The following is a 27,405-nucleotide window of genomic DNA, read 5'->3' on the forward strand; positions in this document are numbered from 1 at the left end:
GGAATAAGGGGCAGAGCAGGCAGCAAATCCAGCATGTTCCAGACTCCCCAGGACCTACTAAGACCGCTCACTCCGGGGTCAACAAACAACAGCCTGTGGGACAACTCAGACGCAGCTTGTTTTTAACAGACGTTTTACTGAAACACTGTGACGCTTGGCTGTTTACATACTGCCATGACACTCTGGCACACAGTCGCAGAGCTGAAGAGCTTCAGCTGTCCCTACACAGTCCGCCAAACCCTCAATTGCAGGCCATGTACGGACAACGTGTGGCACTCCTGACTTCTCTCTCCTCAGAGCCTATGCCTAGGATACCTGCACTTCCAAGGAAGAGAACAAGGAGCATCCTACAAGGACCTCAGGACAACGTCACTTGGCACAGCAAAGGGCGTGACACATGGGCCCACCTCCCACCTGTCCTCACCCTCCAGTTTCCAAAGGACTTCTTCCCTAATGCAACTTGAAAGCAGTGTTGTAGTCCCAAAGGGAATATTTTAGGAGTAAAAACTTAAAACATCTGCAAACTTGAAAAATACTTCTTTCATAAAATTCTCTGAGAAGACCATGATGTTCATCAGACACAGATCCACACCTCAGGAGAAACAACGGAACACACAAAAAGCACGCAGTTACACACTCAGTCACGACCACTGGAGGCAGAAGCAGGCACACTTTGGGGACATCGCAGGACATGGGGCCGACACAGGATCTGCGTGGAGGCCGCGCGTGCCCAGAAGTGCTTGAGGTGCGATGACCGAGCAGCTTAGGGCTACGTTACATACTGTGTTTACGCTTACCTTTTTCATATATTCAGTAACTGGGTTCTGCTGCAAGAATTCAGTACTCTCTCTGGTATAAAATCTCTCTGTGTCAGCCAAAAATTGAGATTCAAAGGATTCTTTATACACTGTTAACGTAGGGCCCTTTGCAAACGCATCATCTTCATTCAGCCCCAATTCCACTAGAAATAAATATGAGCTATATTTCAATTATCCTATTTTTGCTATATTTCACAGAAAATACTTAGGTATAGCATTCAGTTTCAGTTATGCTTAAAAGGTCGATGGAAATGGAAGTTCTACAGTAACTTACTAGTATTAAAGTACACTTGTTTCAATAAAAGAAAAATAATCTAAGTTGTATTAAAAAATAATAATTCTGACCCATGGCCAGGAATACTTCAAAATTAACAGAAGATTCATTCAGAGAACTTTTTACCTTTCCAAAACCAATAAAATTTCATATTTAAGCTTTCAAAGAAATAACAATGCTACCCAAGTTTTAAAGACATTGTATTACTTTATCAGTTTCTTGATCTCAATTTTTCAAGCTGATATCGATTTCTGGTTATCATTAGCTCAATAACTCTATCATAGTATATATACACTAATTCAATGTGACCAGAAAGGAAAAAACTCAAATTTCTTTTTCACCAAAATTTCCTTAAGGCATAAGGATCAAACAACTTTTATTTTATTTGTATTTATTTTTTAAAAAAATTTTATTTATTTGTGTGTATGTGTGGCCAGCTCAGCCCACCAGGGGGCGGGGCTGGCTGGCATGTGGTGCTGGGGATTGAACCACGGTCCCTGTGCTTTGCTAAGCTTGTTCTAAGTAGGTGCTTTAGACCACTGAGCCATCTCACCAGCCCCTCAAACAACTTTTATGATGAGTAGTCAAATGAAATCACACTGACTTAGCTAGCGACATTCTTGACGATACTAAGATATTTTTAAATGAACGTGTCAGGTGTCACAGCTTCTAAGTGATATGAAAAGTGAATAAATTAAAAGGAGATTATTTACCATAAGACTGTACAACTCCACTAATCAGCCTTGTGTTGATGGTCTCACCATTTCTTTCCTTTTCAATCAGTTTTAAAACCGCATTTGTTACCTTTAGAAAGAACACACGAAAGATGTAAGACACACAGAGCACAGAATACAGTGGACATCATTATGTATCCTGAAGGGTTCGAAGCCACAAACAACGAAGGTGGGAAATGGTCCGGAGGGTTCCAAAAGTGTGAAGAACACAGGAGCTGAGCAGTGACATCAGAAAGGGATTTTTTTCTACCCTTTTGTGAGATAGGTCTCGTTAGACAGTTCAGACTGGCCTTGAGCTCACTTTGTAGTCCAGGCTGGTCTCAAACTGGCAATGATCCCATCAGGAAGGGATTTTAAAAAGAAAAATACAAGGCTGGGGACATGGCTTAGTAGGATAAGCGCTTGACTGGCAAACTCAAGGATCTGAGTTCAATCCCCAGTTCCGCCAAAAAAGAAAAAGAAAAAAGAAAATAAATAAAAAGAAAAATACACACACACTCAGACAAATAGGTACCTGTTTATTCAATGGCCTGAACAGACAATCTCTCCAGGTTACCAATGCAAGCTGGATTAAAAAAAAAAAAAGTATTACATATGTGCACTTTTACAATGCTTTCCTAAAGCTGAAGTAAGAAAATAAACCGAATCCCACATTTCATCAAAATTCCCACGTTACAACTTGTAAAAATCCACTACCCAGATGAAATCCGAGGCCAGCTGTGATTCGCCGCCCATGGCTGCAGAGGACGGGCACCCACCCGCTGCCACGGAGCAACCGAGACTTCGGGAAGACGCAGGTGGGAGCTCAGCCGCCCGAAGGACTGCAGGCAGCCCACACCTTTGTTCCCTGGGTCAAATACACTTAATTTCTAACCTAGCAGTGATAAAATGAATCCACTTACCAGTTTTCTAATAGTAAGACAAATTACAGCTTACAGAACTCCAGCAAGTTCTGTCTGGACGCCGGTGGGCTCGCGGAAGTACACACCCTACGCGCCCAGCCGTGAGCACGCGGGCCAGGCGGGGCAACAGCTCTGCAGGAGCTCGCTGTGCTCAGCGCGCACTCGGGCGAAGCTCCTTAACTGACTGCACAAGCAGCACGAAGCCTGCTTTCCCATTCCCCTGAACACCCCAGGAGTTGTCCTAAGCAACCACTCTAAAAATGCTCTGAAAATAGGAATTTTAGCATTTGTATGTGATTTTTAGACTGTGGCATGGGGTCTTAGTTGAAATAAAATTTAAATTTCTAAGAGTTTAACTCAAACTGTTTATTTAAACATACATGCCATTAGTCTTCTTTTCCCCCCAGTTAATGATACAATCAAGTTTATACTTATACATACATTGATTATAAATTCAGTCTATTATATAAAAAACTTTCTAAGTAAAAATGTGTGTTGTTTTTAATGAATTTAGGATAGGGTCCCGCTACTAGACCAGACTCGTAGTGATTCTCCTGTTTTCAGCCTCCCAAGTGCTGGGATTACCTGCCCGTGTGTGCCACCAGCTCAGTCTCAATTACTGTCTCAGAGTGCGTGCCACAGGGGTGGAGCGGCATGGCATGCAGAGATCAAACCCCTGCTGTTGCGCTCTGCCTAAATAGGTGCTTTAGTCCCCTGAGCTATCTGGCCAACCCAAGAAAAATGTTTTTAAGAAGGCACAAACAGTGCCCACTGCAGGCTGATACTGGAACACAAATGAGATTTCAGGATTCTGGCACCTGACAGGCACTGCGAAGGAAGAGCCTGTGGCCAGCCTGCGCCCGCCTGCGCCACGCCTCTCCCAGTGGAGTCGGCTCTCGCTGCTGGCTGGCTGCGGCCGGGCAGGAGCAAGGAGTGGAGCTGTGTGCCGCGCCTGCGACTTGTGGGCAAGCACTGCTACGCCTGAGGAATTCTGCGCCAAACCTCACAGCATGACAGCCTGCACAGGCCTAACTGGACCCTGACAGCCCGTCGCTGGCAGCCAGGCAAGCAAGAAAGCAGCTGCGAAGGTGAACGGCAGCAACCTGAGAACAAGCCAGGGAAAGGCCCGGGAAGGCCTGCAAAGTGCTGACAATGAACCCGACCGAGGCCCTCAGGCTGGCCGGAAAGAGACCAGTAACTGTCTACAATTAAAAGGGAAACAAAAATCATTTGGGAAAAAGTAAAACTTCACGAGTTGTCATGATCATGAAATAGCTGCGTGATAAAGCAACTCTTTTCTGGAGATTTTGGACACGATGAGAGACACGGTAAGAACGCTGCACTGTGCCCAGTGTGCCCCGAACTGCCCAGGGCGTGCAGCTTCGCGGCGGCAGAAGGCTGTTTCTGGGTGGGATGCGCCGATCAGCCTTTGGTACAACTTTGGCAGAAGATTTAAAAAGAAAGAAATCTCCAGGTGTGGTGGTGCACGCTATAATCCCAACACTCAGGAGGCTGAGGCAGGACTGCTACGGTGTGAAGTCAGTGTAGGGTACATACTTAGTTCAGAGACAGCCTGAACTACACAGTGAGACCTCGTCACAAAGATAAATAAAGTAAGTAGCCAGGCATGGTGGTGAGTACCTGTGGTCTCTGTGCTCAGTAGACTGAGGTAAGAGGAGCAGTGTGACCTTGAGGACAGCCTGTATAGTAACAACTTGCCTCAGAAACACCAACCCCTCCAATAAAACAAAACCTTCAATTGAAAAAGTGGGGAGGCCGCAGAAAGTGAACTCAGGACCTTGCGCTTGGGCTGCGCCGCTGAGCTCCCTCCTCAGCCCTCCAGTAAAATAAACGATGAGCTGAATCTTACGGCAACACTACAGAGTAGCCTGCATGCTGCAATTCTCCTTAACAGGTGCACAAGGTACAGAAAAAAGTTTTTAAAAATTGTAATGATTTTCAGAAATCTATGATGTTGCTACAGGATACGTGAGACACTTTAGGTCAGGTGGGTTCGTGAAAGGAAAGCAACTAAAGCCGAGCTGATTCCTACTCGGCCTAGGGAGAAAAGGCACGAGAAGCACAGTGCGTGCATGTTTGCAAACTGTATACCATACGTGATACACATAAAGCTTGTCAAATAAGTTTTAAAAAAGAGCAAGTACAAAAAGCTTAGATCAAAAAACCACCTAGAAAGTTGTGTAAAACCACATACCTATATAACAAAGTACCACCATGCAGCAACAGTCTGGGTACAGAACTTGAGCTACGTAAACGATAAAATTAGTTTGTGCATCTGAGTTTCGTGTTTTTCTTTTAAATTTGTCGACAGTGAAGTAAGACATTGCTATCATGCCACAATCCTGGCTCTGAAGATCGCCTCATCACACCTAATTTGCTATTTTGACAGCACTGGCACCACACGGGTCCTGGAGCTCACCTGCCAGCTCACAGCAGCCAGGCTGTGCTTGGGCAGGCTCCTGCAGTGCTCCTGCAGCTGCTCCGCGTGCACCTGAGGTGACCTGAAGGTCGCACAATGGCGGGGGCCCTGCTCCTGGCCCGGTGTAGGCCGAGGCCCGAGACTGCCCTGCTGCCACCTTTCCAGGGGAGAGATGATGTTGCAGGACTAAGCGCTGTTCTGTGAAAGCCAGCAGGGCCCAAGCACCTCTGCTGACTAAAGAGTCAGATTGGGGAGGTGGGCGGGGGTGACTTCTTAACTAATTTAGGGTTCCCTCAGAGTTTTCAGGCCAGGCCAGGCCAGGCCCAGGGCCATCTTAGGGATGGAGTTTGCAATCTGCTGGGACTCAAAGGTGTTTGAGGCCAAGACTCGAGCAGCTGCATGTGAAATAAAGGGCTGGTCAAATAGCTAAAGACACTGTAGGTGGGACTTTAGGACCCCACTTTCTCATCCCTCGGCTTTCTTGCCACAAAGTATTTATGGGTTATGTACTGATGAAAGAAATTATCCATTTTGAAAAGTTTTAACTGTGTGTAGATACCTTTCCTGAAAGACAAATCAAGAAACACCTTTGCATAGTTTAAAAAAAACTTACTGAATAGATTTCATATATTCCTTTTCTCCCTTCATCACATTCGCGGCGAACCCAATGTCTATTGAGGTAGGCACAAATCCCATTCAGCACTTTGCTGGAAAACCGGTAATCTTCCCACTGCTGAGTGTAGAACTTGAGGACGCTCTCATCCATCAGGTCTTCTCCGTCCTGAAAACAAGTTCACTAGAGCTTTGAGGTGGTCAGTGTGCCGTGTGCTAAGTGAGTTAATGGAAAACCCTGCTGCACCACAGCCGCTGGGACTCGGTACGTAACATGCGTTCTCACAAGAACACAGTAAGAAGTTCCTAACAAGTTAAAGTAGAATTGTTTTGTGGGCTGGGGAGATGGCTCAGTGGCACAAGTGCCTGCCTGGCGAGTGCAAGGTCCTGAGTTCGATCCCCAGTACCAAAAAATAAATAAATAAATAAATAAATAAATAAATAATTGTTTTGTGGCTTTAAATATGCACATGTTCATAAATGATCCCTGAAGTTTTAGAATGGGCAGTTTCTTTTTTATTAAGAAATTTACCTTATATATCACCTGTATTTTTATATTTTCCTATTAAAAAATGAACATGTAATAAGGTAAGTATAATACAGTATTTCTTCATTAATAAAATCTCATGAAGTGTGTATTTACCAAAATTATTTTTCAAAAGATTTGCATAATTTAATCCAAATTTCCTAGGCAGTGACACACCTACAAAAGTATGGCACTCAAGTGACCCAACCAGCCATACAAAAGAGATGGCTCAGTGGTCTAAAGCACCTACTTAAAACAAGCTAAGCAAAGCACAGGGACCGCGGTTCAATCCCCAGCACCACATGCCAGCCAGCCCCGCTCCCTGGTGGGCTGAGCTGGCCCCCCCACAACATAAATATTAAAAATAAATAAAGAAAAATAATTAAAAAAAAATAAACATTAAAAAAAAAAACCTGATCACATCTAGATACAAGCAAATCTCTTGTTGACTTAGGTAACAGGAACTGAACTTCATGATGCAAAGTTAAGCCATCTAGATTACGGTAGACCTTTAAAATGCAAAAATATCACTCATGGCCCATCGCTTTTACACAACACAATTCAGTGTTTACGCAGCGCTGTAAGAAAGGACACAGTGACTGCAGCAGGTCATCATAAACACTGTTTGAGGACATGAAAGTGATACTGCATTCATCATAATTTGTGGTCAATCCACTATAATCCATTGGAATGCTGTGCTCCAATTAGCAAGTAAAAGAAGACCAGCTGTGAGGAGTCCGTCCGAAGAGTCTGCACACTACTTGTGCACATCAAGTCTGCAGGGAGAGCAGGACGTCTCACCCAGTCTGCACTACACATGCGGTATGTGACGAAGGGGTCGCCTGTTTACCCTGAGTGCTACAGACTACGAGACAGGACGAGGCAAGACCGCCGCTGCGGCTGAGCCAGGGCTTGAGCAGACGAGCCCGCCAGCCAGGGTGACGGGAGGCCCCCACCCTCAGCCAGAGCACAGCCTGGCAGTTTTGGTCGACTTCTTGACCATGCGTGACAGCCGAGAGTACATCTGCGCAACACGAGAAGCAACACTAAACACCTCCGTGCACATGTCAATGTCCAAAGCGAGTAAGCAAATGATTTCTTAGCACTTACTTGTGGTGGAACCGTTATCTCACTTTTTAATATTCCATTATGAATGCTCAACACAGCTGTAAAACATCTTACCTTAAGAAGATTTGTCAAGTAATTCTTCAAAAATTCCTTAAGTCGTTTGTATAATTCCAAGCCAACAAACTGGGCTCCTCCAGGCGTCTGTCCCTTTTTTGACTTCGAAGGAGGAACTCCAGCTCCCCGGGCTTGGTTGGACTGGTGTACACTGGTACAGTAGTTATACACATGGCTTGGAGAGAAGCTAAGGAAACCAACACGCCAACAAATGCATGCCGACAGTGACTAAGATGAGCACGCCTCTTGTACTTTCTTATCCACACATTTCCAATATACCAACCTAAGCCTGTAAAAACAGAAAAATCTCTCTCTTGCAGCAACAATAAATAAAAAAGTGAGGACGGCCCCTTCACAATGTTGCCTACATGTGGCCCACAAAGCTCACGGGACTTCTGCAGGGCTGCCAAGGAAAAGCTGTACGAAGAGAGCCTTTAAGCAGTGTGAGAAGAACTGGCAATAGTATAAAGGAAGGATGCAAATAAAGTAAAAGGCAATTACAGTATTTAGGAGAAACACAGTTACTAATAATCTCAGCTGGTGAAGATGTTTGGCTATAAATAACAATCCCAGAAGCACCTGTTACAAATCTTATGAACAGATGCACACAAAGCTACTTCTTAAGGTGGGGGAGGCCAGAGCGCGGGCCTCATGCCACCAGTCACAGGTGTCTGCAATGGGAGGGCCGCAATGGGGACGAGGACAGCAGAGACCTGCGCCCCGGCGTGCCTGAGCAACATGGACTCCTCTGCACCTGTCAGTGCTGGTGGAGCTAGCACCCCTGAAGCGTAGGACAACACACAGCAATGACCTGTGACAGCCTGGACCACTGAAGGATGTGCCGGTATACAAACATAGTTCACATTCGTGGGAGAGAGTCCTTAACAAGTAAGAAAAGCTATTTCAAAAAGTATTATAAATGAATACTAATACACAAACTGAAACTGCAAAACAGAATATCGAAAAGACCACTTACAAGTCACTGGGCTGAGGGCCGGGGAGATAGCTTGGGAGAATTAAGTGTTTACCTGGCAAGCACAGGATCCTGAGTTCAATCCCCTGTACCGCAAAAACAAACAGGTTGTTGGGATGGAGCTCTTTCTAAGCAAAATCATACAAATACTTGTATAAAAATTCAAATATATCAAAGTAAACATACTCTTAATTAACAAAGTGCTGCTATCTTTACTTTAGGCATCTCTATAGAAAGATAGTCAAACCATATTAATGGTTAAAAACTACTCTTCAATTTCTGCAGCAATCAAACTACATCTAAAAGGGAGGACTCATCTTATTAAATCTTACAGACACATCCACTATATCCCTGCACCTCCTCACACTCCAGCTGTCCCTGTGCACTCCTTCAACATCTCAGAATGCGAGACGCTGTCATTCTCTGGCTCGCTGATCCCGCCTTTCCTCCTTCTTCCTGAGAGCACACAGGCCCAGCCCCACGTACTGCTATTCCCTGGAACTTCCAATTTCGTGGCAAAGATAAAGAGCGACTTGGTACGTCATACGTTTTCACATTACACAGACATTAAGTTTGCGTCTGGATTTGTTCTTGATAAGGCTGGGCTAGCTGTACAGTCACATGTAACGGGGTGTATAGTTCCCTTTTGCAGTGCGGAACCCTTTTGACAGCCCCTGCGAGGCCCCTCGGTGGCAGCCCTGGTGCCTACTCCGAGCATCACTAGCACGCTCCTGCAAAGCTGTGCAGGTTGCTGGTGGGGTAGAAGCACGAGCATATCTTCCCTGCGCGCTGCCAGGCTTGCTCATAGTGGACAGCCCGCACCAGCCCTCAACGGCGCCCATGCATGAGCTCCTTAGCGAGAGCCTGCCTCAAACAAACAAAACAAAAGCAAAAGAAGAAAAAAAGCAGTGGATGCACAAAGTTGCGACACACAGTCCCACGTACAGGGGGTTCTGGGATGCGCAAACCTCATCTGTGGTAAGGACCTGGAAATGGTTGCTGCTGCTCTACCGACCAACCAAAACTCAAACCACGTGTCTGAGATCTCTGCATTTGTACTATGTCGTTTTTTAAAAAATCCTTTCATTAAAAAAAGTACCTAAGCGAAGTTTCTGCTCTCCACTGCAAAGCAGTGGCCTTCTGGCTGGCAGTGAAAGCCTGTTCCTTATCAAGGGTGTTTGCTGTACTGTCTTCTGGCTTCAATGCAGCTACTGCTAGGTGATGCCAAGCTCTGATCTGTCACCATCCTGTCTACCTCCATCTTCTGTGACGGCTTCTACCTGGCAGTTAGCTGAGGAATCCTCCCCTCTGACCCATGGTCCTGGTGATCGCTCAAAGCTGACTTCTCTGGGGCTTTCCTAACTTGCCTGTGACACACAAAGCAGCCCTTTTACTTCTCTGATCCTAGCTAGCTGATGCCTTACAAACCAGGGGCTCGGTAGTGCAAGTCGATGCCTCCCTCACCGCGGGACCTGCTATACCTCCAAAACGTTCATCCAACTGTTCTCAGAAGTACTGCCTCACTGTCAGCCTTTAACTTTTTTTTTTTTCCTGCAATGTACCCTCATAATTTTAATACTGTGGGGCTTTATGAGTGATTTTGCCAGTGGCTTGTCTCCAACAGTCTTTTTAAAGAAAGAGCTCAGGTTCTACTGATTTTCATCACCGTGACCATGCTCCATTTCTGTTCATGTACTTCTTCATATCTGTTTTCGTTCCATACATTTTTGGTCCACTATCTCTGTAATTTCTTCCTTTTGGGCCTCAACTTCTTAAATACATATTGAGAGTATACAAAATAGATGAGTTTCTACAATATACCATTTGACCGTATCACACGGATTTAAGCAGCCTCATGCACACACTGTCATACAGGTACAGAGGTTAGAATCGCTGACCCAACTCCTGGCATGTACCCACACTCTGTGCTGAGACCGGGTGTGCTCAGGGCGTCGTAGGCCATAGGCTGCGTCAGGGCTTGGAGAGAAGCCTGAAGTGCACATAGTACCAAGTTGTGCTTCTTTTTCACCATTAGCTCTCTGTGAAGAGTTAAATTGTTTAAAACTTCCAAAGTACTTCTAATCTTTACAAAAATTTCACCTTTTCTTTGGTACCAGGAACCGGACTCAGGACTTCATGCTTGCCAGGCGGGCGCTGCGCTGATCAGCTATCTCCCCCACCCTAATTTCATTTTAAATCAGAGCCGGATGTGGTGGTACCTGCCCGTAATCCCAGCCACTCAGGAGACTGAGGCAAAAGGACCAAAAATTCAAAATTCAAGGCCAGCCTGTACCATGTGTTGAGACTTGACAGCCAGCAGCCGGGGGAGGGGAGTGCATGTGCAAGTGGAAGCGGGACTGCACGCTCAAAGCAACTTTGTGACCGTGCAATACCCGGTCTCAAATGGCCCTGGGTCCCTGGGGTGTGCGTGGGAGCTGGGCTGTAGCCCGTGACAGGTGCCTGCCTATGATTTTCTGAGGCACTGGGATCAACTTCTAGAACCACCAAAAATTAAAAATCAAATTTCTGATGTACAAGTTTAATTTTAAACTGTTTCATATCGCTACCTGATTTTCTATAACTGCATTTTCTTTTTAATTTTTCTCTTTGGTTAGAATGGTGATTTCCTCAGTTCATGCGAGCTCCTGCGATCTTAAGAGGGATTCATTGAGAACTGGAGTTCTTACAGCGAGTACTAGAAAATGCGACACACATTTTGCCCTTGCCAACTCTGGAAAGCGTCTAGTCTTCCTACTGCCAAGCATGTCGGCGCCCCTTTCTACGTTCTCTTAGTTCTCCCACCGCGCATATATCGGGCATTTCCATGCTACCTCCATGAATCAACTAACACCTTCAATTACTTTCCATCTTTCTTTTTACTCAAACTAATCTTCTGGATCTAGCATCTGGCTGAATCAGTTTCAATTATATCAAATTTGTTCTTAATTCTAATGATTGCATTTAAAATTTACAGAATTCTCTGTAAAATACCTTATTTTTCCAGTGTTTTACTTACTTTCAAAAAAATTGTTTCATTTATCATTTTGAACGTACCTTGATTTCTCTCAAGGACCCTTTTGAGGTGGGAGGCTAACTCTGCTCTGTGTAGGGCGGTGTGTGCTCTGCTGCAGGACGCTCTCTCCTGTGCCCTGAACTAGCTCGTTCTAGGCAGGGCTTCCCCACTACCATCACATCCAGCTTAGAGGAACCCCCAAACCGGCTCACTGGGAGGACAGACTCTTTCTGTCCTGAGCTCAGCTTAAAAGTTCTGAACTAAGAAAGCGCAGGAGTGTTTCTCCTCCAGGGTCACGTTGCAGCAAAGGTCGCGGTGTCCAGATTCCCATGGCGCCATCAACCCCAGACCCTGCTAGCTGCGTCCCCAGCTTGGTCTCCTCCGCTGCAGCCGTGGCTTCCTGCTGCACAGTGGCTCCCAGGGCCAGCACTAGTGCACCCAGTTGTTCACTTACACCTTGCTGCACTGCACTGAGCACGGAGTTCCATGCACTGTTTCTGGGATGTTGGGTTATCTACTTTAGCCCAAGTGGCTTCTTTGGCATCTATCATTCTCCTGCTATTAAATAATGAAGGGTTTAAAAACAAACCAGGTGGTCACCACAGTGCAGGAAAATGGAACTGCTCTACACTGGCGGCCAGAGCATACACCCTTGTTTTGGGGAACATGAAGAAAACCCTGAGGTGCTTTCTTTCCAGTACAGCCAGTGTACCTGTCACAACAACAGGAAATGACCTCAGTGTGCTGTGGGATCCAGGCGAGCACAGACCATGCAGCTTTTGTTAACCAGATTTCAGCTGAGGCCCCAACCAGCACACCATCAGTGTGTCAGATACCACAAGCAAAAACGCTATCAAGTGACACAAGGCATGCTATCAGATGGAATGTGTATTTTTATTTCCTAAAGGATTAACTGTTTACTTCATCAGTTATCATAACCCTTAAAAGGTTGGAATTGGCTAAGACAGCGCCCGAGACAGAGTCTGACTCACCCTGCAACTCTTCAGAGGGGGCTTGTGTTTTTGCTGTTGCTGTCCTCTGGGCTGCTAAGTGCTAGCACTCTAGTCAGATTACAGCATTTTCTTCTAACCTGCTCCCACCCATCCAGTAAATTGGATTCTAAACTTCCTAATCTCAAACTTTTTTTTCCCCCTTTCAGGGCAATTTCTTCTAATAAGGAAAACCAAAGGCTCTGTCTGGAGAGCAGGGCTGGGGCTGTTGATGTCTGGACACCTGACGCGACTCTGACAATAAAGCCCTCTCTTCTTATCAAGTGTTCCTTATCTTACAGCCCAATGTCCTGTGCCCACAACAGTCCTCTCAGTGGCCTCAAGATGCACATGTGAGGCCCAGCTGACCCAACTGTAAAGCATGATAGTGGAAGTGTCTGCTGCCCCCTGTCCTCCCCCTCCAGTTTATTTTTTTTTGGCAGTACCAAGGATCAAACTCGGGACCTTGCGCTTGTCAGGCAAGCACTTATGTTGCTGAGCTTTCTCTCTGGACCCTCTCTCTAGTTCTTTTTCTTAGTACAGATCTATAGGGTCTCATTACACAAATCAGACTCGTAGTAATCTAGTTCTCTGAGACAGTGTCTCACTTTTGTACTACAGGATGGCCTTAAACTCCCAATGATCCTCCTGCCTCAGCCTTGAGTGCTGGGATTACAGGCATATACCCCATGCTAGGTTCGCAAAGGTAAGCTCTCAGAAGCTATTTTAAGTGCCTATGCTATCTATGCAGAGTTTATCTCTAGCTCATTCCTAAATTAGTACCATTCCTGAGTGGCCAATCTGGGATGGGACAGTTTAGATAGCCAGGGCCAGGAGATTTCCTGCCACAACAGAGGTTTTCTTCCATCCACTTGTAGCTACAGAAAGATAAACAAGTAGCAGAGCCTCCGACAAGAAGTGCCTGGTGTTGGAAGAAAGGCAGGGCGCAGCTCAATCTGAGGACGCCGAGGACGCAGAGCAACGAGGGAAGCAGACGCAGCACCCGGCGAGGACAGCGGAGGTCTGGAGACAGCTCACGCGCTGCGCTCGGGCAGCAGGGCAGTAAAGCAGCTGCCACAGCACACAAACAGACAAAGGGAATTCCGTTCATGATGAATGGAAACTAGCTGCAACAAAAAACAGGAACCAGGAGAAAGAACCAAGCAAACATGCTAGAAAAGTACTTTACATAGAATAAATCATTTATTGGAAGTAAATAATTACTTCAGCAAAATGTTTCTGAAGACAAACCAACAAATATAATAATGGCAGTGGTTGGGAATGGGGGGGAGAGAGAGAGAGAAGAGGAGGAGGGAGGAGGAGGAGGAGGAGGAGGAGACAGGGAAAGGAAGCGGGGAGGTGAATAGAGAGAAACAACACTTGAAACGGACAAGATCCCAATGATCACAAACTAGAAAGGCTAGAAGATAGGAAAATAATGTTTAGTGCTGAGAAAGAAAAACAAACCTATCAACCCCCAATTTTATATCCAGTGGGGGAAAAATTCTTCAAAACCCAAGGTGATGGCTAGAGGTCAAGCTTGGTAGCACAGCACCTGCCCTTCGGGAAGCCCCAGGTTCCAACCCCAACCGCAGAGAAAGAGGGCAAAGAGAGGAATGTTCTCAAGGCAACTACAACTGAGGAAATTCACACAACTGCACTGCAGGATGAAGAAAACGGACAGTACGTGGAATTCTGAACGTTTAGGAAGAGTGAGCAGTAGAAATAATACTCTGGCTGGGTAGAAAATGTGGCCGCCCCTCAATTATTTGGAAAAGAAGGTTAATTTAAAACAGAAAGTTCTAATACTGTCTGGTGGGTTTCAAAGAATTTGTAGAGGTTATATAAAGGGCTTGCGGATAGTACACAGCCTGCAGCTCCCGTGACACGGTGCCTATTAACTACTGCACACCAAGGCAGGGGTCTACAGTCTGCAGCGCAAGCCTGCAACCTCCTTCTCACATACATTCTGAAAAGCTGCAACTAGAAAGCCAACTGTATTCAAATCTTAAAATTTCAAATAATCCAGGAGGAAAGAAAGCAGAAACAAAAAATTTTAAATAAAATGGTAGGCATAAAAGCATACAACTAACAGTTATCATAAATGATAATATGTTAGAACTACCATCAAAAAGCAGAGATAATCAGAAGGGACTGCTGACACAAGACCCAAATTAAATATAAAGACACAAAAGGGCTCAAAATGGACAGAAAAGATCAGCAGGCAAACACTAGGCAGAGAAGTTGCTGAGGTTGAGCCTATCAGACACGACACATCACCCGAGGTAAGAGGGCATTTCATGATAACAAGTGTCCATTTATTAAAAGGCATCATTGTGTGGTGTATTTTCCTAATAACAGAGCCTCAGAATACATGAAACAAAATCTGCTAATTAAAGGCAAAAACAATCTCACAATTGTACAATGAAATTTTAACATCCCTCTCTCAACTAGACCAGACAATCAAGACTCAGATGAACAGGAAAAGGAGAAAGAAAGGCTCTTTGCAAATGGAAGCAGGCCCAAAGAGGAAATGAGGAGAATGTAGATGGGTTATGCACAGGTACCAACTCTTCATGGCAAAATTTTCATCATTATGTACTGTAAGCATGTATTCTAATTATGTACTGCAAGCATGTATTCTGTTTTTACTATCTGCATTTCTTCTTTCTGTAAACTAAGTCTTTTTAATTTTAATCCTTATTCTTTTTTTTTTTTTTTTTTTGTGCAACCGGGGATTGAACTAGGACCCTTGCGCTTGCCAGGGAAGCACTTATTCCACTGAGCCATCTCCCGGCCCGCTCCTTATTCTAAAAGAATGGGTAAATACATGCCCATGAAGAGGTTCACATTTTAAAGGGTCAGACCCACTTTGAGTGATACCTGTTTCTGGTGGTCTGCTGTAGGCCACACCTACCAGGGGAGCTGTATTAGGTTACTGTAGGACTCTTACACAGAAAGCGCAAGAGCAAGCATCCAGAGCCACGTGGGAGGCGAGGTAGTTACTCCGCAATGGACGTGGGTCAATCAGTTACTCTGTCTGCCTCACCTGCTTTTCTGGCATTTTCATCTCCCTTAACGTAAAGGGAGAAGGGTGCAATAGCAGGCGAAATAAAAAACTGCCACCTAACAGAAAAGGATGGGGAGCGGAATGGCACTGGCAGCTGTGACGCGACCGCACGGCTGGCCGGTGCTGGGCAGCAGCAGGGACTGGCCAGTCCTGGCATGTTCCCTGGGCAGCTCGTACGTCGCAGGGTGCCAGGAGCTCAGGGGCACGCCTCCAGGGACTGAGGTCACACCCAGGGCAGAGGACAGGACGGCAACTCTGATCACACTCAGCTCTCACTTCGGGGAGGTGAACAGCACACTCAGGAGTCCTTGTGGTGCTGGTGGGGAGAGGGCTGAGGAACCAGGCTGAGAACAGAACCAGTTCACAGCATCAGCAGGAGAAAAGAGAACAAGCGATGAGAACTTATTTAGGAGCTCCCTGGTAAGACTTAAATGGAAACTATGAAGATTTTTTTCTCCTGAGTAATACACGAAGGCTATAAACTGGACCAAGCAAATGCTGAGTAAACGCTATCATGGTTCTATCTTGTTTATGGGTGCAGCCACACTCACGAAGGTGAAGTATTATACTCTGCCGTGTCGTGAGCCCGAGTGCTGATACGCCGTGGGAACATGTGAGCCCTCAAGACCTGTCCAGGATATGAAAGAACACCGTAAACGCAGCACCGCTGTAACAGTCTAAGGAGGGAGGACAAAGAGAGACCCAGCCTCTGGGCAGAGGTCTACCTACTCGACTGAGACGCCCGCCAAGACGGCTCCCCAAAGCTGTGTCCCTAGCTACTGCCTCTGGCCCTAGGGTCAGGACCAGCACCTACTCACACTGTGAAGTGGGCACTGTACATGCAACACGGGAGGGGCTCTCTCCGCAAACGTAATCTACAGAGAAACTCCTATAATCCTACCTACTAGAAAATAAATATTGTGGGTTTTAGTCACTTAAATTAAAAAAACAAAAACCACAAATATGGAAGTTTAAGCCTATTCTAAGGGCTGGTAGGACTGTCCCTGCCTTTCCCCCCTCGAAAAAAAAGGAAGCTGAGATGAAGTGCAAGGAAAACAGGACCTCATAAGTCTGGGCCAGCAAAACCAAACAAAAATCTCCAAGAAGCGGCCTCTTGCTGGCCGGCCCCCAACTTACTTACCTGCATCCCCACAGCCTCTCCTGCAGTGGCGGCCCTTGCAGCTGTTTGGTGAGCCCAGTAAGACATTTCACTAGCTCTTTCAAGTTCACAAGGAGAGAAATCCAGCTACCTAAGAAGAGCTTCTTGCTTTACCGGGGAAGCTGCTGCAGTACAATTACAGTATGTACAGCAGGAAAGGAAACTCAAAGTGAATGCTTGCTGGTTGTGCTGCACAGACAGACAGCAAGGGCTTAAGGCTACACTGGAAGGAAAAAGGCTCTGAGAAGAGGCTGGGACGAAAGCCACCTGAACTGCATCTTCCTGCTCACAGCAGCCCTGGGATTTCCCTTCCTGTGGTACTGGGGACCGAGCTCCAGTCCTCCACTGGTAAGCCACACCCTAGCCCTTCACTGTCATTGAAGAAAGGGTCTCACTCAACTACCCAGGCTGCACTGAACTTGCAGTCCTCCTGCCCAAGTCTCCCACTGTGCTGTATTCTGGGTGGGCACCGTTATACCCAGTCCCCCACTTTTCCAAAACTTGCTTCTCTCCTTTACAGGCTGAGCTTATATTTAAAACCCACCTTCACGTGACAGCAGTCACAAATGCCAGAGGCCCCTAACGGCCTGAAGAATATTTCCTTGACATTCAGATTAAGAAGCAGACAGATTAGAAAACACTCATCTGCTTCTCCAGAGTAGATCGGACTATGGAGCCTCTGGACATTCACAGCAAAGGGACAGCATCCCAACCCTCAGGCTGAAATGAACCTGAAGCGCGCGAGGACGGTTTCAGGCACAATGCCTGACACACAGGACTTGAGCTGCCGACATTCAAGTATTCCAAGTTCGACAAATACAAGGAGCTATCCTTTTCTCAGACAAAACGAGAATACCCAATGGAAGGGTGGCAGCCATAAAAAACTTAGTGAGGGAATAAAAGCCAAAGACTTTTCTTATTTCTCTTGGGAAAAGAGCCACAAGAGCAAAAATTCTGTGTACATGCTCTGGATCAGGGCGGCACGCTTTCCCTGTGAAGGTCCAAAGAGTGAGCTTCTCAGATTTCGTGGACCAGACGGTGCCGATACAAGTACTCAACCCTGTGCCACAAGATGCAGGCAGCTAAGGACCACACTTAAATAAATGAGCCCCTGCTTAGGCTAGCACTGTCCATGGAGCTTTCTACAGGTGGGGGCTACTGGGCATTGTAATATGGCTAACAGGACAAGGAAACGGAATTTTCGGACTTTCTTCTGTATCAGAACCTGTAGATTCTCAAGTCTCTTATTAAAAAGTGACATAGTACTTGCATATAACTTTACAACCCTCTCATGATTTTAAATCGTCTCTAGATTACTATGAACAGCAGTTACACTGTGCTACTTAGGGAATGATGGAAAGAAAAAGCCTGTAATGTCCAGTACAGAAAAAATATTTTCAATTTGTGGCTGACTGGAATCAGGAATTTGGAACCCACAGGTGTAAAAGCGCAACTGTGCTGAAGTACAAACACCTCCACGTAATTGGAGGCTATCACACTGACCGCCACAGTACTAAGCCACCTAACAAGTCAGTTTGACTTCTACTCGAAAAACCTCCATGAACGCTGTGGTTCTATTCACGATCAGCTGGGAAGAGAAAGCATGATGTGAAAACATTTCCAATAACCGAACGCTCACACTAGTAAATAGGGAGGAGGATACGTGTAGAGTTCCATGTATCGGGACTTGGCCATACTCTGTCTGGTGTAGACTTGCTGGATCCCAGCTCGGAGGTCATCCCAGATCTGGTCAAGGCCGATCTGCTTCAGTCCATGGGGGTTCTGGCTCCGGCCTGACGACATCGTGAGCAGTGTTGCGAAGCTGTGCGGTGGAGCACTCCTTACTTACACACAGCTAATCCGCCATTAGTTGAAAATGTATAGTATCATCCCAAGTTTATTCACAGCAGTTCAGAAAGGATGGCCTCTAAATGTAGAGAGAGAGATCGCATCGCAGGCAAACCTGAAGAGGAAAGAAGGGATCGATGAATTCTTTGTAACATCTCCAGGCAGGTAGTAAGGCTGCATGCCCTGAGAGAAACACCGAATTTACGGCGTTGGCAGGGACTGCTCTAGTCCCGAGGTCATTTCTACGTAGAAACCCCTTCTCTCCAGGGGCTGTGCGCAGAATGCATTTAGACATTTCCCCCCAAACTGTTCATGGAGAAGCTGGGCAAGGAAGGCACACTAAACGGCTGCTTTCATTACCTTCTGGGGTGGAGAAAATTAAAATACATCACCTGACTGACACAATTGGGAGACAGATGCAAAGAAAGCGGCAAAAGATATGCCCAGGAAATTCCCACAAAGAGAACGACAACTAACAAATGGGAAAAACAACAGCACCCCGAGACTTCCATAATTTCTCCTTCAGCACTTGGTAACGAAGTAAACACCAGCAAGGGGAAAGGTGAGGGCAGATAGGCGCTCCCTCTCTGTCTAGGAGGATCCGAGGAACAGCCCTGGCTGCAGAGGCCTGGGGGCGAGCTCGGTCCCACACTGCCAAGTGTGGTCCCATACTTCCAGGTGCGTGCAGGCAGATGCTTAACTTTCTAACCTTCAACTTCCTGTCTGTAAAATGGGGGCTACCACATTCCTCAAATGCCTGTTGTCAGTTTAAATAATACATGAGATAGTAATGTTAACGAATGCTTAATGTTTTAACATCTAACACTACTACATCTAAGCGTACAAAGCTACTTCAGTTGTTTTTTGAGACAGGGTCCCACTATGTGATTCAGGCTGGCCTCCAACTCACAGCAATCCTCCTGCCTGCCTCAGCCTCCCTGGTGCTGGGACTATAGATAGGCATGTGCCACTGTGCTGGCTGAAGCGCGTTAATACTGCATCATAAAGGACCGTCAGTGAAGGACTGCTACATGCGTTCGATATTGCATCAAATTAGAACTCAATAAGCAACATTCCTGACACCCTTTAAGATTGTCTACATACATCACACCACAATGTGTGTGTGTGTGTGTGGGGGGTTCAAATCAACAATTCCAGTGAAAATGAAGAAACACTGAGTTCTTTTAATGGCTTCATAGAACAAATGCCACCGGGAAGCAAGCAGGACCCCAAACAGCGCGCACAAGTTGTTACAGCCTGCAGCTCTGTGCCCGAGCTTCCTGGCCAAGGAACCTGGAGCAGCCCACCTCCTCAGGATCACAGCACGCCAAGGAGCCGAGGCTTGCCACCTAGCACTGTGCAGGACTCGTCATGGACTAAGCTGGGGTTGCTGCTGACACTGGATCTTCAACAGCACTTGTAGTCTGCACTATATAGGTGGCATTTTATGGAACTACAACACCATTCCTTTTTTTTGTTGCGGTGCTGGGAATCAAACTTGGGACCTTGCATTTGCCAAGTAGGCACTTATGCCACTGAGCTAGCTCCCTGGCCCGACATTCCTAATCTTGAAAGTCTTTTATTTTGAACATGCAAACACGTAGATTCAAAGGCGAAATGCATCTAACACAAGGACTCCCTCTAATGCAGGCATTCCCTATGTTGAGTTTTAACCTGTCTTTCTTTTCAACATCTTGGAGGGTCACAGCACACTGGGCTTGATGGCAATCAGCGTGCGTGGACTGGGGCCACCACCTGACAGCATCAAGGGCTGTCTAAGCCTCACCACACCTGCAATCCTGCCCGAAGTGGAAGTTGCCACTTAAACTGCCCCAACTGGAATCAACAGTGCATCAGTTTTATCTTGGGTTAGTTTTCTCACACCTCTTCTTTCCTAAGTTCTATCAGTAACCAGAAAGCAGCCTCCTCTGCCCTCTGCCCTCCACTTTCTGCCAGTGATGCACACAGCAGCAATCTGGGAAGGACCCTGACAGCTCATGCTTGAGTGCTGCTGACGCTAACCATCAAGGCCTGCTCCTCCCCCTCCTCCCCATTCTTCCCGTCCTGCTCCTCTCCCCGCTCCCCCTCCTCTCTCCTTCTCTTCCCCATCCCCCATGGCCTCTCTACCACCACTGCAGTTGCCACACTAGGCCCCACATCTCCACACTGGTGTCCTCCTGCTCCCTTCTGGCCTCAGTCAATCTTAAGCTGGGGTCGCCCCAAGAGCAGCAGGGCACCTAGAGAGCCCACACACCGGGAACATCTCATTGGGCACCAGAAGACCCCTTGCTCACACCTTTGTGCCTACCAGACTCACTGGGACGCATCCCCAGAAGAGGCCAGCTTCCCACACCTGGGCCCTTCCCTTGTCATCACATGTTCAAGGCGGAAGCCCCCCTCCACAGAGGGCCTAGACACAGCCGCAGTCTCTTTCGCTTCTCACGTGACCTCAAGACACAGTACAGAGCCCAATCCATGGCCTGACAAACGTTCAATGTTCACACAAATAAATGCAGTATCTATTTTTCTTTCTTTTCTTTCTTTTTTTTTTCTGTGGTTCCAGGGATCAAACTTGGGGTCTTGCACTTGCCAGGCAGTTGCTTATGCCACTGTGCTATATTGCCAGCTGTTCACTGCAAGAAGTGGCAAGCTATGCTTTGAAGGGACTTAGCAAAACCAGGATCATCAAAACCTCCCCCTCTTAGGAGAGATAGCTCAGCAGAATAAGTGCTTGCCTGGCAAGTGCAAGGTGCTCAGTTCAATTCCCAGTACCTGGAAAAAAAAAAAAAAAAAAAGCCCTTCTCTTGAGGCGCTCTATAATAACTTGTTTCTCCCAAATCTTTTCCTTAAAAGACCAAATCTTACACTAAAATTTATTTCTATTTGTCACTGGATAATGACTTACACTGTCTGGTTACTGAGCATGTATATTTATTAACTTGACATAATTTCTAACAGGCTTATAGGAAAATTACAGAACTTTTAGCAACCATCTATAATTAACAAGTACTTGGTAGGAAGCGACTGCATCCTAGGCCCTGGCCGCACAACACCGCATGTCCGGACGCCACAGTCTACTTTCACTGTTCTCCTTCCTGGCTATGGAATAGTCTTCCCTTCTAGTAGCAAACAGCTGCAATAAGGTGTGTAGCTGCTTGTAATGTGGAAACGCTATGCACCATGTGTAGGTGGAGCCACAGTATTCTGCCCATGAACACCAATTAGGGTTGAAGATGTGAGGGGCTGACTTTAAAAATAGTTCTGGAAGAAACTGATTCAGAGGAGAGAACCACTGTGGTCGAGACTGCTGTGCTGGAAATTGGCAGGACTTCTGCCAGGTCTGGGACTCACACGCCGGCATCCCATACAACAGACTGAGCACCACAGGCTGAGCTGTGGTTCCTCCGCTTTCAAAGTGTCAATGAACAGTAAAATCCCTGTCAAGTCCTAAGTAGCAACAAGCTCTCCACTTGGCTACTCATTAAACTAAGACTCCAGAAGAGGTATAAAAGTTGATCATTTTAAAAAGCCAGCAAATTAGTTCTAATCATATCAATACTAAATCTACTCAAATATTTTGAAATTTAAGAAAGCAAAATTTAACAAAGCCTGACCTTTTAAAAACAAAGATAATCACTGAAAATATCAAAACAGTATAAAGAGTAGTGTTAGGACAGCTCTGTCCTCCAACGAAGTTAAAACTCACCAAGTGAAGATGGCTGGCGTGGCTCTTGTATGCCGCCACACCCCTAAGCCCAGCGTAAGTCACATGGCGCTGACTTTTCTCTGGAGAGTACTGGGGCCCGGGGCCGGGCCAGGCCTTCCGCCCTGCCGCCTCCAACCCTCGTAGATTCTGGGCCAGGATCTCCCTAGGCTGGTGCGGACGCCGGGACCCTCCCGACTGCGTCCCGCTGGCCGGGGCTCCAGGCACGCGCCGCCACACCAGGCAGCCATACGCCTCTTCACACGTGCTCATCATGTACTTTTTGTTACACTGTGGACCCCAGGGATGATCCTTTCTCTATCAAGACCCTGCTCACCCACAAGATCACACACAGCCTCCTCATGCTGATGTTTCAAGTCTGTGTCCAGCTCCACACAAGACAGCCACGCCACAGAAGCCTCAACGGCCATTCAGAATAGGCAGCGACAGCAACGCCTTCTATCACCGCCAGAGCTTGTGCTGTGTTCCGGCTACCATTCCTTTCTCTAGGAGTCCACTGTAAGGGGACCACCCTACCCTCTATTTTCTTATCTCCTAGGGAGCGTGACACCCCTAAATACATCTGTAAAACATCCGTAAGTCGTTACAGCAAAGGACCTAAAACTAAAATCTGAAAGAAAACGGCCAACACACGCACAGTACAGAATGTCGGTAAGGACAGGCCCTGGGCTGACAGCAGACACGGGACTAGCCTGGATGGAAGATACTTCCTAGGTGCACACCGTTAATGCAGGAGCAAAGCCACCTATGATGGAGGCCCTGGGAAGCTGGCACCAGTCCCAAGGACAGTCAGACCCTGGCAGGGCCTCCCTGGGCAGAGGAGCTCACCCTGCTGCTGATCCTGACGGTGCTGGTGGCCAGCGGGGGGCCTCACTGGCCGCTCGCTCCACATGGTTAAGCCTTCCTTGAAGAAGCATCTGGTGGCCCAGGCCACACCGCAATGCTCCAGGTGTGGCACAAGCAGCTCAGGGAATGGCGTCCCAAGATCGGAAGGGCACATGTGGCAAGATAAATGGCGACAGATAGCTTGATCTGTTGGTGCTCAAGTTTTAGAAATACAGCACTTCACAAATTATGTCCCTTCCATCTCAACCAGACCACCAAAACACATCAGCACTCCTGAGCAGAGACGTCAAAATGCTTTTTAGGTGAGATAAAAATCTCCTACTAATCATGTTACATGACCAGAAAGCTCAGGAAGTCCGCCAAACCCAAAAAAGAAAAAAACATACTTAGGATAAGAATGCTTCCCGAAGTACCCCTGGTGTCTCAGGGCTTGCCAGCGGCAGTTTTGAAGGACCGTACGTGCTGCAGATCGGCCACTTTTGCCTCTGGGAGTAAGGGCAGTCGAGCAGGGCTCTGGGAAGGGAGCAGGTGCCAGCGAAGGCACCAAGTCCCCTCCACACCTCCCTGCACTCAAGGAGGCCTGGCCATGTCCCTGCACACGTACCAGCCCTTGGGAGGTGCACTGTACTCCTTTCCCTGACAGGAAAGAAACCAGGGCAGAAAATGCCACCAACCAAGAGGAAGCAACAGTGGAGGCAGTTGTACCTGCGAGCACACACTGCCAAGTCTTCACCTGCACCTCACGCTAGGAAAACAAGCCAACGGATGGAACACAACAGCCAAACAAGAAGAGGCCACGTGCTTAAGCCATGTATTTAATGGCTTATTAGGAAGCACTGCTACTCCAAAGGGAGCCGAAAGTCAACCGAATCAATGCTACACAAACATCCTCACCACCCATACTGCAAGCTGCTGAAGCAGCCTGTTCTCAAGACTAATGACGCATAAGATTCCCTCACCGGAGCATGAGTGCAAAAGGTGAAATGATCTCCAGGAATCCTGAAAAAAAAACTAATTCAAAGTTGTACCCATGCATACTGAGAGGGTTCTTTAAAAGGCACGTACAACAGTCTTCCATGAAACAAACTATTTTGAAAAGCAAGCAAAGCTAAGCATCAAGAGAACCTGGGAAACACTAGCTTTAGTGGTTAATTACTTTACTCTGGTACAGGACATCACAGGCCCTCCTGAGTGAACACATCTAAGGAACTTCCACGGAAAACGACAACGCAGTGTGGTACCTCAGCTCTTGTTCAGTGGTGCATCGAGCACCAAGACCATCAGGTACCACACAAGCTGAATGGACTGAAAAGGGTAGCGAGGAGGAAGGCAATCCACTCAGCCAAACCTTGCTCACGTATCAAACACCGCACACATGAAGACACAGGACAAAATCTTCTTATCATGGAGGTCTGACCGGATAAAGCATCCCACTCAAATTTACTTTGCTGCAGGGTTGGGATGTCTCTCCTGACTCTCTGGGACCCATGAACCATGTCCCATTCAGCAACTTTCTTGCTCCAGAATGGCTACCAGGTGTAGTGGCACATGCTCGCAACCCCAGCATGTGGGCAGGTGAGGTGGGAGGATCCCTAAGTGTTCAAGGTCAGTCTGGGCCACACAGTGAGCTCAAGGCCAGCCTGGAATTCAGAGCAAGACCCTGCCTCAAAAGAAACAAACAGAAAAGATCTGTAGCATTTCACTCAGTGAAATACACCTCACTAGTTTTATCCAGCTACTCCCCAGCTGAAAAACTCTCAGGTCTTTATCAACTGAAAACAGTGCAGCCTCCAAAGTATCTGTTTCTTGCTTGCCTGCTTTAGTGACCTGAAGATAAATACCTACACAACGCCCGTGATTTGGGCTATGCCATCACTCACTCGGGCAGGAACAGGGAGGATCAGGCTTGTGGAGGGCACTTTCCTTGCCACGGAGAGCTGCAGGACTGAGGCTTGTCCTGGGCAGCTGCCCCAGCAGGCCACACCACCAAGAAGAGAAGAGTGGACTGGCCCCGGCACGTCTCTGATGACATCTGATTCTGGGAACGAGACTTATCAGGGAAATTATAGCGAGTCCGGACTACATGAAGAGGAAGCCAGAGAGGGGCCAGAGCAAAATGACAGGCAAAACCCAGGCGGAGGAGCCTTATCCTGGAAGCCTGGGTAAAAAAGGCCACTGCTGACCGAGAGTGGACTGGCCCACATGAAACTGCCGCTTTCTTCTTCTGTGACCTTGGGCAAGTCCCTTTATACCCTTCGCCCACTTCAAGGGCTCGTAGTGAGGCTACCCCATGAGGTCACAAGTGTGGCAAATGTCAGCTACAACTGTCATCATTGGCACAGGATGTGAAAGTACCAGCTCCATTTCGCCCTGTGGAAGCCACTGCGACCTTCACCAGGACTCTGGGTGGTGCGACAAGAACAGAGCTCAAACTGCAAGGGGCTGGACAGACTGAAGAGCCAGAGAGTCCACTGCTGGCTGGGCAGGAGGCGCTGGGAGGCCATGACTGGCAGCAGCAGAGGGAATCACTGCCATGGAAAGGCCACATCTGGGCTCGACACCAGGGCAGGGCCTTGCCTGCCAACAGCTGGAATGCAATGGAACCTGTGGCCTGGGACAACGGCTTGGAGAAACCTTAAGGCAGGAATGATTCCTCCTCCCAGTAGGAGCCCAGAGAGCTCCAAGAAGAAAAGGTGGGGAGAACCAGGAAAGGAGCTGCCAACAGGGTGACCCAGGCCATGGGGCACACTAGAGCAGGCAGAAGGGAGGGATGTCCAAAGCCTACGACTGCCAGTGACCACACAATGGGGATCTGGTCTCAGGAAGGATGATGGACCCTGCTCCGTAGGACCCAGAGAGCACAAACCCAAAGTTTCTTCCCCACATGCACCCAGGAAGTTCTGGGCTGTCCCCAGAGAGAACAGCTCTTGAGATCAACCACGCAGGTGTATCTGGGGGAAGGAGAGGTACAGGCATAAGAATAAACTTTAAGAGCAGGCCGGATGGCTCAGCAGACTCAAGAGCCTGCTTAGGCAGGCGCAGAGATGGGGTTCAATCTGCAGTGTGCATGCAAGCCCCGCCCCTGATGCACAGAGAGACATGAATGAAACTGGGCGTGGTGGTGCATGCCTGTAATCCCAGAGCTGGGGAGGCTGATCTGTGTAGTGAGACCCTGTACTATATACATACAAAAAAAGAAGAAACTTTCAGGTAACAACTCTGTCACCTCCTCAATCTCACTTCAAACACTACAAAATCCCAGTTACCACTCTGCCCATAAATGTGAAATATTCGCCTCCCTTTCTATAAACTGAGAGTAAATGTATTTAGCAGAAGTGCTAGCCAGAGCCAATGTTGAAGAGTGCTAAAGTGACGTAATTCAAATCAGAGTTGTAAGAAACACAAAGAAGGTTTTCAAGAAAACAGTGTAACTGCTTTAGTTAGGCTGATAGCTTTTCAAAAAATGTAAAAAGAAAAACAGACCAACATTATAAGACATTCTAAAAATAAAGACTACTTCTATTATTAATAATGGTTAAAAAAATGGTAATACCTGATGCAACTCAAATAATGTTTATGAATTTGAAAAAAATTATTACATTAAAGGACTGCTATTAATCCCCTTTGAAGCACTTTGTTACGTATCCCATCATTCTTGTCATTATTGCCACTTTCTTTGTGGTTTTGTTTTTTTTTTTTTTAAACCAGGAATCAAACTCAGGACCTTGTGCTTACCAGGCAGGCGCTGTGCTGCTGAGCTACCTCCCCAGCCCTCTCTCCACTCTTGCAACCAGCTCTGGAAGCCCTTTCACCAGTGTTTTCACCGTCCTACCCACTAGGTCTGGCACCGTGCAACTCCTGACTCTCGCTCAAGGCAAATGACCATAGATGGTGAACATTTTTCGTGGATTCAGGACACTGAGGCAGCCACAACAGTACAGCTAAACACTTGAAAGAGAACTGCTTCAGAAAGTGGCATTATTAATCCCCGGTTCCGCAAAAAAAAAAAAAAAAAAAAAAAAAAGGAAGAAAGGAAGAAAGAAAGAAAAGAAAAGAAAAGAAAAGAAAAGAAAAAGTGGCGTTACCACTTTCTGATAATGAAGTGAGGAGATGAAGCCAAGGGGAGTATTCTGATAGGGACTAACACCAATTTGCCTTTTACTGAAATAAGGTTTTACAGTTCAAACATCTACCATATTTCTCCAGTCACGTCTCATCCGGTTAACATTCACTGTTAACACCGTCACAACAGGCCCGTAATTTGTGTCGCGCTGCCAGGCAGCTTGAACCACCAG

General features: G+C 47.0%; 1 protein-coding gene across 1 annotated transcript in view; it reads right to left on the reverse strand.

Annotated features, from left to right (window-relative positions):
* Positions 1-27,405, reverse strand: part of Cul1 (cullin 1) — a 78,590-nt gene that overhangs the window by 26,561 nt on the left and 24,624 nt on the right. The window contains exons 2-7 of the mRNA XM_004629013.2: positions 18,356-18,655; positions 7,489-7,663; positions 5,782-5,949; positions 2,341-2,391; positions 1,806-1,896; positions 798-961 (exon numbers count right to left, since the gene is read on the reverse strand). Of these exons, the coding sequence (XP_004629070.1) occupies positions 798-961; positions 1,806-1,896; positions 2,341-2,391; positions 5,782-5,949; positions 7,489-7,663; positions 18,356-18,495 (789 nt within the window). The 5' untranslated portion in view covers positions 18,496-18,655. The remainder of the gene's footprint in view (positions 1-797; positions 962-1,805; positions 1,897-2,340; positions 2,392-5,781; positions 5,950-7,488; positions 7,664-18,355; positions 18,656-27,405) is intronic.

This window comes from Octodon degus, unplaced genomic scaffold (genome assembly GCF_000260255.1).
Source record: "Octodon degus isolate 3935 unplaced genomic scaffold, OctDeg1.0 scaffold00027, whole genome shotgun sequence".
Classification (NCBI taxonomy): Eukaryota; Metazoa; Chordata; class Mammalia; order Rodentia; family Octodontidae; genus Octodon; species Octodon degus.